Below are 12,164 nucleotides of genomic sequence, written 5' to 3'. Positions count from 1 at the left end.
GCTTTTTTCTTTTTGCCAGAACTTGGCATTTGGGAACCACTTCTTTTAAGTGTATCTACGGTAGACAATAGCTGGTTTTACTCTTCTAGAATGCCCGGTTTGTTTGCTTGTTTATACCCGGGCCTCACTCTATATGACAGATACAAGCGGCTCATCAAAACACACGTCACTTTTTTTTTTTTTTTTTTTCAATTTTGCTTTCAAATTGAAAGGCCGTGCGTGGCGCCCTGGCCTCCTTAGAGGAAGCCTGGCATGCGGTGGGCCCTTCCCTTGATGCGCTTACGGCCCACGAACGAGGAGGCAGTGAGACGTCTCTCTCAGACGATGCTGAGCTCACTGAAATGGCGCTAGTGAGGTCATGTGGTGGGAGGTGATGGGAGGGATGCTGGAGTTGAGGCCCCCTTAGATCCGAGAAGAAGGAAGACCGGGAACAACGGCATGAACAGGAAGTGAGCAGAGAACAGCACGGTGGCTCACAGGGGGCGTGCATCCCCGTACTTCCCGGCCGTAGGATCCCAGTGGGGATCATGGGGAAGCCAGGCTGGGGAGCGGGGGTGATCCCCGAGACGGGGCCCCCGAAGACCCATATCCCTCGCACCCGTGCGCGGGGCGAGGCCCTTCCCGGCACCCTGAGGCTTGTCGCGGGCCCACAGCTCCTGGAGTGGATCCGACGCACCATCCCCTGGCTGGAGGACCGCGTGCCGCAGAAGACCATGCAGGAGATGCAGCAGAAGCTGGAGGACTTCCGGGACTACCGGCGCGTCCACAAGCCGCCCAAGGTGCAGGAGAAGTGCCAGCTGGAGATCAACTTCAACACACTGCAGACCAAGCTGCGCCTCAGCAACCGGCCTGCCTTCATGCCCTCCGAGGGCAGGATGGTCTCGGTGAGCGCCCGGGGGGGGGGGGGGGGGGGATTGGGGCCCGGGAGGCACAGCCCAACTCCCAGGCCAGCCTGTGGCCTGCAGAACTGCAGAGGGGCGGCTCTATACCACCCCGGGCTTATCGCGGGGCCAGCGCTGCCTTTCTTAACTAAGAGGCACAGCCTATGGGGTGCAGGGGTGTGGTAGGGGGCCCGCTTGACCCTTCACCGCGGTCCACCTCCCCCATCGCTCCTTAGAATTTTAAACCCACCCCCAAACCCACACCTTATTTTGTGTGGCATTATTTCACTTTGGACCCCCAGTTGGCCATGATTCCAGACCACCATGTGCTCAAGGCCCCTTTTCAGGAGAGGGATGGTATTCAGCGGACAGTCACCGGGCTCTCATAGCGCCATCCATGGCATTCATTCATTGTCACTTATTCATTTAATGCAAAAACTGGATCGCACCTGCCGTGTGCCGGGGCCCGTCTAGGCATCTGGATACAGCAAAGCAGGGGATAGAGGTGACCCCAGCCCCTTGCTGCTGCCCGCCTTCACCTCAGCATCCCTGGCCCCTTTGTGAGCCCTGTCCTCTCGTGTCCTCGTAGGATATCAATAATGGCTGGCAGCACCTGGAGCAGGCAGAGAAAGGCTACGAGGAGTGGCTGCTGAATGAGATCCGCAGGCTGGAGCGGCTCGACCACCTGGCAGAGAAGTTCCGGCAGAAGGCCTCCATCCACGAGGCCTGGACTGACGGTACGGTCCCCCAGCTCCCTCAGGCACACGCACGTGTGTGCACGCACAGCGCCTCCTGTGTTGTTGGGTCTGTTTGTCAGACCCCTCTTCCTGCTGCTTGGGGACGAGCCTGTCAGAAATGCCATTTCTGGGTTCACCCGGCCCCAGGCAGCAAGCGACACTTTGGAGCCAGGTCCTCCTTGCCGCCCCCCCTGCTCTGGCCTCAGAGATTACTTCCAGGTGGGCCCCTTCCTGGATGATTGGAGGCTGTCATCTAGGAATGCGGCCGAACCTTATGCGGCTCCATCGAGAAGTGACCCTATCCCTGTCCACTCTGCCGTGTCCTCCCCGAGGATGGTGGCCGTGCCGGGGCAAGGGAGTGGGCTCTCCCATCCCTGGAAACCTGTGTTCAGATGTCCCGCCCACCTTCCCTCTCCTACTCCTTTGTGGCTGTGGACTTCACACTGAAGGGCCCGTGCTGGTTGGGCCTGTGTGCCTGAGCTTGGTCCTTAAGGGCAAGGCCAGGGAGCCGCCTCTCAGTTCTGTTGCCTGAGCTGCAGATGGAGCTTGCTGACCACCTGCGCCCCCCGTGGGAGCTCCTCCTCCCCCGCAGCCACCTGTTCCCTGGCTCCGGGTGTGGGATCCCATCGCGTCCCCGGCCCTCGGTCAGGACCCGCACCGTGGTTGAGATTCCGAATCCCGGAGGTCTGAAAGCCTTTGGAAAATGGCCAGTGCCTGGGAAAGCCAAGAGCCGGGACTCGTGCCCTCCCACTCTGGCCGCCTCCCTCCCGACTGTGCCCTACCACCACCGCTCTTCCTGGCTGATGTCACGCTTCTTGTGTTGCTCAGTGTGATGTTTCATCCTTCCACCCCCACCGTCCCCCACGAGGCCCTCACTGAGCCTCTGGGGGCTCCTCCAGCCCCCATCTACCCAGCTGTGGGGCAGGCGGCCCCAGCACTGGCCAGATGCTGAGATCTTGCTAGAAGCACCCATTCGGAGCCCACCCCACCCCGCCGGCCTTCGAGCATGCAACTCTGCGGGATCCGTAGACCTGGGCCTACGTCCCCCGTGTCCCTGGCTGCAGTTCGACCAATGCCCTCCTCACACCAGTGCAGGCCTCCGTTTTCCAGCAACAGCCGCCAGATCCAGAGCAATACCCTAATCCAGCCTCTGCTGGGGAAAGAATGCGGAGGAGGCGATGAAGAGCCAGCTCGGGCCAGGGATGCAGGCGCCTCCTTCTGCCTTGCAGAGGCGGCGTCCACGATGAGGGGGGGGTTGTCATCTGGTTCATCCGCTCATTTATTCATTCATTCGCCTCTTTCTTGAGCACAGCAGCTTCCCAGGTGGGCGAGGTCCCTGCCCAGGGAACTGACGAGCCAGCCGACCCTGGCATTTCTTTAGTCGGGGGGCCCTTGGGCACACAAGTGGGTTTTACAGCATCCGTGTTCCCCAGCTGGACTCAGCTCGCTCCTCCTGTCATTATCCATGTCCTGCATCTCCATTGTCTTCCCACCGGCGCTAGGTGGCTTCCCCATGGACCTCCCTTGGCCCATGTTATCAGCTCTTCAATCCCTCACCTGGAGCCGCAGGAGGCTCTGGGAAGATGGTTTCCTGAGGCCGAGGGGTGTGGGTGTGATGGCCCGCCAGAGTTCCTTTCCTGGGAACGACTGGGACTGGCCTTCACTCAAAGGAGAAGTTGGCTCAGCCCCTAGCCAGGGCCCAACTGGTTCAGCGGCCTCCACACGCCCCTGTCGCACCCCTGCCTCCCTGCAGGCGCTTTGGCATCTGGCCTTCCGCCTCGCGTCAGCCTGGAGCCCCCAGGCGGGCTTGCCCACTCTCGTTCCCAAGACCTGAAGCTTCTGTCCCCTGAACCACTCGATTGTGCAACACGGGAGGACAGACTGACCTCCTGGCCCCTCTGTACTCCTGGGATCCAGCGGGTAGCGGCCTTCTTTCCCCGGAGGGGTGGGCCCAGAGAGCGGGTTGAGCCACCATCATTCTGTGCCTCCCTCACCACCCGCCACAGCCTGCCGGGGCAAGGGTCCAGGTGGATGCTTTGCAGAGGGTTTTGGATTCTCTGGGGGAAAAGATAAAAATGAGCCCCTGGGTCCCTACTGTGGCTTCCCCTTGGCCTGAATCCAAGGCGTCCACGGCCCCGGGCCATTCCTCCCGGATCCCCCCCCTGCCCGTGCACCCCTTGCCAGCTCTGTTGCAGAAACTCTGCTGAGGCAGAGAAGCGGTAACCTGCTATTTGTGGTTCCCACCCTTGGGAGACAGCAGTTTGGGGAAGGGAATTGCAAGCTTGCCTTTGTGGCTAAGCCTCCTGCCCCAGCGCCAGGCCCTGTCCTCGGGGTGGAGGAGATGCGATGGTGCTGGTTCGGCGCCCGCCCTTCCCGAACGTCACCTCACTGAGACTTGACACTGGACACCGCCGTCGGCCCCATCTTACAGATGAGGGGACAGGTGGGGAAAGGCCACGTGCCGTCCCTCCGCTCTGCGTTGCCGCTCTGGTGCCAAGCTGAGTGAGGAGTGGGGTCTCTGAGCTGCCATTCCAGGGGTACCCCGAGGCGGCTTGCCTGAAGCAGAACCCCTTGAGGAGCCGGGGGTCCCAGTCACCTTCCCAGGCTGGCATTCCGCTCCCCCCACGTCTGCGATACCACGCCGCACCGTGCTTGCAGGGCTTACTTACTTGAGCTGTCCTGGGGTATGTAATTAGCCAGGCTCCAGGACTAATAACAGTGTTCCTCTCTTCCTTCAAAGGGCCTGACAATGGGCCCCACCTCACTGCACACAGAAGGCCCGTGGGATGGCGTGGGACACGTAGGTGTGTGATAGGACCCCACCCCGAGGGAGCCTGGCCTCTAAGTGCCAGGGGGCAGGCACAAGGGGTGGGGCCCCTGGAGAACTCTGACACTCTCACACTTGCCCTTCCGTCGCTCCGCTGAGGCCTGGGCTGCACCCCCTGCCGCCTCTCCAGATGTCGGCCCTCCACAGATGGGTCCACCTTGGCAACCGTGGGAGCACTGTCCACTTCTGGTCCACCAATAAAGGGCCCTAAGTTCGGAGCACGCAGGTTGGATTGGGATATCTGTCTCAGACCCACTGGCCCCACAGTGTCTCCTAGCTCCGTCCAGGATATACTTGGGCTTAGAGATCCCTTGAAAAGGCAAGGGAAAAGGTTCTGGAAGTTTCTAGCCTTCACAGCACCATCCCCAGTGAGGCAGGATGTAAGGTCCGTACCCCGTTTCCTTCCCTGTGGTCAGACGACCCTCTGGACTCCCACTGCCCTGTTGTCCGAACACCTCCTGCTGTCTGCCCCACCCCAGGAAAGGAGGCCATGCTGAAGCATCGGGACTACGAGACGGCCACCCTGTCAGACATCAAAGCCCTCATCCGAAAGCACGAGGCCTTCGAGAGCGACCTGGCCGCACACCAGGACCGCGTGGAGCAGATCGCAGCAATTGCCCAAGAGCTCAAGTATGTGTGGCCCGTCGTGTCCCTGCCCCACTGTGGGGGCAGCGTCCCGAGTCCAGCCCTCTCCACCCCCACCGTCTCGTTTCAGATGGCAGGGAAGGGCCTTAAGGGATGATGCCCACCTTGTCTTAACCCCAGATGAGGATAGTGGGACCTGTATTCTCAGGCAGAAGGTCTCTGACCCCTTTCCTGATTGCTTAGGCTGTAGTAGTCCCTGAGACTCTACCTTTTGCCTGCCACACCAACCAGGACCCCCACCCCCACCCCGTGATGGGGTGGGCGGCCTAGCCCCCGCTGTTGCCACCCGCTCCTCCCTAAGGGGACTGGTCTGCACAGAGAGCCCATTGTTCTGCCCGGCCCCTTTCCTCTCTCGCTCAGAATACACTTATTGTGCGAGCTTCCAGGCAGCCGGGTTCTTTGCCCTCCGTTCCCCGCCCCAGTCAGATAAACTTGTGCACACAATTAGTACACTGAACCTCCAGAGCCGGTGAATGGAGCCTTATTCCACCAGCACAGCGGCCAACGGCAGGGACGGCCCAGGGAGCGGGAGGCCGAGGCCATTACTTCATGGAAAATCTGCAGGCCCTGGAGGGGCGCTCCCAAAATAGCCGTCTGCTCAAAAATAGGATACTTGGCCGGAGCTGCCCTTTCCGCAGACACCCCCACCCTGCCGGTCATCCCTAAAGTTCTGCTTGCTCCTATGAGGCCAGCAGTGGTGCCTGGTGGAGCCCCTCGCCAGGCAGGGCCTGTTTCCTCCCTGACTCGCGCCCTCAGCACTGCCCAGTTGCTTTGAGGGTTGCCCATTTGCTCACTCGTGAGGCCTTCACCGTATTGGGAAGACACAGTCTCTATTGGTCACTGTTAGGGGCACCCCTAGGGGTCTTGCAGCCTCTTCTAGGGTTGAGCCTCTGTCCCTGGCACACCCAGGTGGAGGAGAGTGAGGTCACATGCGAGATGTTCATAGGGGTCACGGGAGGTGGACGTGTTCCACCACTGACAGGCGAGCTCCTAGAAGCTGGTGGGAAACAGTCTTGGAGTAAGTCCGTGGGCACCGAGAATGCTGTGTGGGACCTGTTACCCAGAGCCAGAGCCGGGGAGCAGGTGGTCACTGAGCTTTTCTGGACCATGGTGGCCCTGGACTGTTTGGGGTGCTGTCTGTTCCCCCCCGAAGATGAGTCAGAGAGCCAAGTGCTGGCCAGGGTGAGCCTGGACAGACAGCCTGGCTGAGCGTTGGTTAATGACAGCAACAAAAACTCAGAGCACTCGGCGCTCTACACGCACCAGTTCGTGTAATCCTTCAGCAGCCCCATGTTATGGAAGGGGAACTGAGGCACAGAGAGGCCGAGAGACTTGCCCAAGGTCACACTGCTGGGGAGTAGTTGAGACAGGACCAGAGCTCAGGCTGCCTACCCCTCTGTGGAGCACAGCCTTGTTGCCCCTCCTAGCCCCTTCTGGCCCCTGTGTCCCATCTGCCTATCAGAGTCACCAGACGGTCCCCAGCCCCATCCCATGTCCTGTTCCTCCCAAAGTCGTTCCCTGCTGCCCACCCCTCATCAAGCCCCCAAGGTTTTGCCTGTACCCCGACTCCCTGGGAACCTGCCACTAAGAGGATCCGGTTCTGGAGCCCAGAGACTGATGGGAGGAGGGGCAGGAGGCCATGCTCGTGGCTGAGGGGCCAAGGACTATTGTGACAGTCCACGTTTTTCTTAGGTATGTTACTAGTTGCTTAGAATGACATCGCAGGCTCATTATCCATTTTTTCTTAGTGCCCATTAAAATAAAATAAACCCCTTTAGGGGAGCCTGGGTGGTTCAGTTGGTTAAGCATCTGACTCTTGGTTTCAGCTTAGGATTTCAGCAGCACTGACAGCACAGAGCCTGCTTGGGATTTCTCTCTCTCTGTCCTTCCCCAGGTCTTTCTCTCTCTCTCAAAATAAATAACCAAAAAGATTTTTTTAAATGAATAAACCCCTTTAACCTCGCTGTTGCTACACTTACCTACTGGGTGCCAGGGACTGCTCTCAGCACTTCATGTGCACCAGATAACTGGATCTCCACGGTATCCCCACGCCTGTTTCACAGATGGGAAAACTGAGGTATCCAGAATAGGGAATTCACGCATCCGCGGTCACACAAGTAGAAAATCAAAGAGCCGGGATTCAAACCGAGGGAATTTGGCACCCATCCTTTAACCAGCGTGCTCTGCTAGACTTTTTTAAGCTAACAAAGCAATTAGATACAAGCTTCGTTGAGGGCCACACTTTGGGGGCCTCTGCATTAGTGTGTAGTGAGCCCTCCACCCCCACCCCTGCTGCCCCTCTGTTACCCCCTCCTACATTCCTCCTACCTGGGGAGGGGCATGGGCTAGCGGGGTCATTGAAGACTGATCACCTTAAATGTTCGTGTCCCCCGGCACCAGGGGGAGGGCGGGACCCAGCACAGCCTTGACTGCCCCCTGCTGGGTGTCATCGCCCATGCTCTCCCCCCCACCCCCACCCCCGCAGTGAGTTGGACTACTATGACTCCCACAATGTCAACACCCGGTGCCAGAAGATCTGCGACCAGTGGGACGCCCTTGGCTCTCTGACCCACAGCCGCAGGGAAGCCCTGGAGGTGAGGAGGGGCGACGTCCCCCGTGGAGCCCTGTGCCCCGAGACTCTCAGGACTGGGGGAGGGTGTGGGCAATGCCTGGACTCTTGAGCTTCCCCTGATGCTCCCTGAGGGAATATTCTCTGACCCTTTGGGGCCCTCGACCACCATCCACCCGCTCACCTCTGTCCCTTCCCTGCCCCGTATACCAGAAAACAGAGAAGCAGCTGGAGACCATTGACCAGCTGCATCTGGAGTACGCCAAGCGGGCAGCCCCCTTCAACAACTGGATGGAGAGTGCCATGGAGGACCTGCAGGACATGTTCATTGTCCACACCATCGAGGAGATCGAGGTCCGCTCCCACCCGCGCTTCTTGTGGGACTTCCAAGGGCCCGGGCTGCCCCTCACTCCTCCTCCTCCTTCCAGGGCCTGATCTCCGCCCACGACCAGTTCAAGTCGACACTGCCAGATGCCGACAGGGAGCGGGAGGCCATCCTGGCCATCCACAAAGAGGCCCAGAGGATCGCCGAGAGCAACCACATCAAACTGTCGGGCAGTAACCCCTATACCACCGTCACCCCGCAGATCATCAACTCCAAGTGGGAGAAGGTGGGCAGGCTCGCCGGTGGGACCAGGGCAGGGCTGGCCGGGTGAGGGCCCCCCCCCCCCCCGCCCCCTGCCGACTGCTGGTGCTCACACCCCCCGCCCTCCCCCAGGTGCAACAGCTGGTGCCCAAGCGGGACCACGCCCTCCTAGAGGAGCAGAGCAAGCAGCAGTCCAACGAGCACCTCCGCCGCCAGTTCGCCAGCCAGGCCAACGTCGTGGGGCCCTGGATCCAGACCAAGATGGAGGTGAGGAGCCGGCGCCCCTCGCAGCAGGTCCCCAGGGCTCCCTGGTGGGTCTGCCGGGGCTCCCGCTCCAGGAGCGACAGCAGCCTCAGGATTGGGAGAGTCAGTGATTTCATTGCTGGAAGTGGCAGCACCAGCCAGAGGGAATCTTGGTGGAGGAGGCAGGTGGAGGAGGGTTTGAGCCTCGGCCCTGCCCTGCCCGCTGACCAGGAGGTCAGGTACAATGTAACTTTTCCTTGGTGTTCTCATCTCCGAAAGGGGGTGGAAACAGCCCTGGCACCGCCTCAGCAGATGCTTAGGGCACTGCTCCGTGGTGGCCCCGTTACGAGCACTGGTGTCTCGGGCTGGGCGGTCCGAGCACAGACCTCTATGGCGGGCTCACCAGTGACCCTTGGGTCCCGGCCCAGGGAGCCTGTAATGATGCTGATGGCAGCTCTGGGTGTGCCTGGTGTGCCTTCCGAGTGCTCGCCGCACGCCAGGCACCATGCTGGGAGGGGGCTGCGTGGCCACCGTGGGAACTCACGCTTCAGGTACTCGTGCTCAGAAGCACAGATTCTGAAGCCGGCCGGGCCCGGGTCCAGATCCTGCCCCTGCCTCTCACTGTGAACAGTTGCCATCTTTGGGCCTCACAGGGAGTCGAGGGAGTGCGGAGGTTGGGCATGGCGAGCCTTGGTCCGGAAACCGCCCCCGTGGCCGGTCGTGGCCGAGCGTCCGGTAGCCTCCCCGACCCAGCAGCACCCCGTCCCATGCAGGAGATCGGGCGCATCTCCATCGAGATGAACGGGACCCTGGAGGACCAGCTGAACCACCTGAAGCGCTACGAGCGCAGCATCGTGGACTACAAGCCGAATCTGGACCTGCTCGAGCAACAGCACCAGCTCATCCAGGAGGCGCTCATCTTCGACAACAAGCACACCAACTACACCATGGAGGTAGGCCCGCCGGCCGCGCGGCCCAGGCCTTTATTCCAGACGGTTTTGCTCAGTAGAAAAGATGTCTGCCGCTTTTTCTCTCTCCTTTTTCTCTGACCGAAAACACTAGATCAAGTGTGTCCGCATTTTTAAAAAATCAGTTTCCCGCAATTCTTCCGTCACCACGACAACACGGCCTCAGGACGCCCCCTGGAAGAGCCGGGAGGGGAGCACCTGCCCCTCTGTGAGCTCAGCAGTTTTGTTCTATCCAGTCAGCCCGTGCACCCGCTTGCCGTGCCTGGGTTGAAGCGTCAGCCTCTTGGTAGCCTGAGCTTGTCCACGGTGACGCTTTACACCGTGAAAACGCACAGATCAGAGAAACCCGGTGTTTCCCCAGAAAGCTGGTCAGACGCTGCCCACCATACCTCTGCGGCTTCCACGTGGATGCCGCACAGGTGCCGGGCCCTGGCCCTCACTGCTTCCGTCACAGGAGGACCCCAGCGCTTGGCAGGGGCACGGGGCGGTGCCGGGCCAGTATCCCCATGTGCACACGCGGTGCGCAGGAGAGCCTGGGGCTGGGGGCGTTTGGGAGAGCCAGGGCCAGCCCACCTCCGGGCCGCACGCCCTGTGTGAGGAGGGCCGGGTTCCAAGCCCCTGGCGGCCGCGGCTGCGGTAGACTTGGAGGCCGCCCCGGCCTGAGCCGCGGTCATCCCCTCGCCCCACCCCCAGCACATCCGCGTGGGCTGGGAGCAGCTGCTCACCACCATCGCCCGCACCATCAACGAGGTGGAGAACCAGATCCTCACCCGCGATGCCAAGGGCATCAGCCAGGAGCAGATGCAGGAGTTCCGGGCGTCCTTCAACCACTTCGACAAGGTGAGCGGTTTCCTCTGCCCCTGGCGTCTTCCCTCCCTGCTGTCGTCGTCCCATCCTGCCCCCACCGTCTCTGCATCTGTCCGTTCACCTCACAGTGCTGAGTACCAGTCACCACTCAGCGGGCTGGCAGGGCCCTGGCCAGCAGAGGGGGTGCAGGGGTGTGTCACCTTGACCCACAGCCTAGGTAGGGTTCCTCAGGATGAGAAGGGGGGCGGGGTCCCAAGTCCTGGCCCCGGGGCCGTGCGTCCTCGCCAACCTGCCGGTGAGACCCTGGGATGGACTCGGTCCCGGCACACCCGAGATCTGAGACCTGACCGTGCACCTGGCCCCCGCACACACAGAGCATTCTGAAAATTCAGGTCTGGACTGGCAGGCCCGCTAGGAAGGCCCTGAGGGCCTGAGTTGGCTGCAGTCCCCACCCGCCCTGCCGGGCCCCGCGCATCACGAGGTGCACGCTCAGCTCTGCACTGTCTGGCGGGGACCTGGTGTCCCAAGCAGGATGGAGTGTAATCTTTTTCTCCCACCCCAAATCCCGGAGGCCAGGAGAGTGCCCTGTTCCCCCCCGCCAGGAGCCCCAGGACTCAGTGCTCAGTTCTGTACCACTCAGCTCCCACCCCTGCTCTGGCCGAGGCCTTGGGCGGAGGCCTCTGACCGCCCTCCCCCCGCTCCACCGTCCCTGGCCATCACCTTGTCCGTGTCACCTCTAACTCTGTGTTTCCCCCCCGATGTGTTCCCCTCCCCCCGCCCTCTGCATGTGACCCTGGCCCCTCTCCCCGCGTCTCCGTGCCGGCCTGGTCTCCACACCGCCCCTCGCACACACCCGCCTTCGGACACCCGGCAGGACCACGGCGGGGCGCTGGGGCCGGAGGAGTTCAAGGCCTGCCTCATCAGCCTGGGCTACGACGTGGAAAATGACCGGCAGGTACGCGCCCCCCTGGGCCCCAGCGGACTGTGGCATTAACTGCTCTTCTCTCTCTCTCTCCTTCTCTCTGTCTCCCCCCTCCCTCTCGCCACTCCACCCCTTGCCATGTGTGTGCCATTTCACCGGCTCTCTTGCCTCCTCCCTGCCCTGTGTCTCTCTGGACACCTTCCCCCTTACCTGGTCTCTCGGGGCCACCTCTGTCTCCCCGGCTCCCGCCACTGTCCTGTTTCCCTGCTGTGCACATGGGGCGGCCCCTCTTGCCTACTCTGGGCCTGGCCTCCTCTGCTGTCCCTGCGTCCTCGAGCAGAAGCAGACAGGCAGCATGGACTCCGATGACTTCAGGGCTCTGCTTATCTCCACAGGATACAGCCTGGTATGCAGCCTCTGCCTCCCCCTCGCTGCTGTGCCTCTCCTCCCCCACTCCTCTACCCCCTCTTCTCTGCGCAGCCTCCCCCCTCCTCCTCACCGCCTCCAGAGTTTCCGTGTCCTCGGGGACACTCCCCCACCAGAGCAGCGCGGCCTCACCGCCTCCTCCTCTGCTGCCTCTGCTGGGCTGGGGTCTCTCCGATGACTCCCTGAGCTGCCCACCTCCTTTTCTGGAAGTCTCCGGAGAGAGGAGGTCAGGCCTCTGGCTCTCTCCCCTTTTTCTTTCTCTTTCTTTCTTTCTTTCTTCCCTACCCTCCAGAACTAAGTCGTGAGCCTAGGGCTGAGGAGCAGTAGACTTGTTTGATCCATTCCCCAACTCCCACTTCCCAAAAACGTGGGTGGGGAGGACAGAGGGAGCGTATCCCCAGTCTGGGCGAGTGGGCCCTTGGCCTGGGGAGCCAGAACCCGTGGAGGCGGGCCGATGGCACGGGCTGACGGCAGGTGGCCCTGCTCTCCTGGCTCCGTTCCACTAGGCCGGGCCCTGCCCCGCTCCAATGCAGCCTGTCCCCCACCCCACTCC

The 12,164-nt window shown here is 61.5% G+C and overlaps 1 protein-coding gene across 5 annotated transcripts in view; it reads left to right on the top strand.

Moving 5' to 3' along the window:
• The window catches only part of ACTN4 (actinin alpha 4), a 70,817-nt gene that overhangs the window by 56,911 nt on the left and 1,742 nt on the right, over positions 1–12,164 (top strand). For 2 of the 5 annotated variants that reach the window (XM_053905972.1, XM_053905971.1), the window contains exons 10-19: positions 654–884; positions 1,471–1,618; positions 4,925–5,075; positions 7,576–7,684; positions 7,873–8,013; positions 8,088–8,270; positions 8,378–8,512; positions 9,262–9,441; positions 10,150–10,296; positions 11,526–11,591. In XM_053905972.1, coding sequence (XP_053761947.1) covers positions 654–884; positions 1,471–1,618; positions 4,925–5,075; positions 7,576–7,684; positions 7,873–8,013; positions 8,088–8,270; positions 8,378–8,512; positions 9,262–9,441; positions 10,150–10,296; positions 11,526–11,591 — 1,491 coding nt within the window. Of the gene's footprint in view, positions 1–653; positions 885–1,470; positions 1,619–4,924; positions 5,076–7,575; positions 7,685–7,872; positions 8,014–8,087; positions 8,271–8,377; positions 8,513–9,261; positions 9,442–10,149; positions 10,297–11,137; positions 11,219–11,525; positions 11,592–12,164 lie in introns of all 5 variants that reach the window. The other 3 variants (XM_053905970.1, XM_053905969.1, XM_053905973.1) reach the window with 2 other exon arrangements.

Source organism: Panthera pardus, unplaced genomic scaffold (assembly GCF_024362965.1).
Source record: "Panthera pardus isolate Hobbes unplaced genomic scaffold, ASM2436296v1 HiC_scaffold_18, whole genome shotgun sequence".
In the NCBI taxonomy this organism is placed as follows: domain Eukaryota; kingdom Metazoa; phylum Chordata; class Mammalia; order Carnivora; family Felidae; genus Panthera; species Panthera pardus.
Note: the sequence above shows the minus strand (reverse complement) of the source record. Positions and strands in the feature narration are given on the sequence as shown.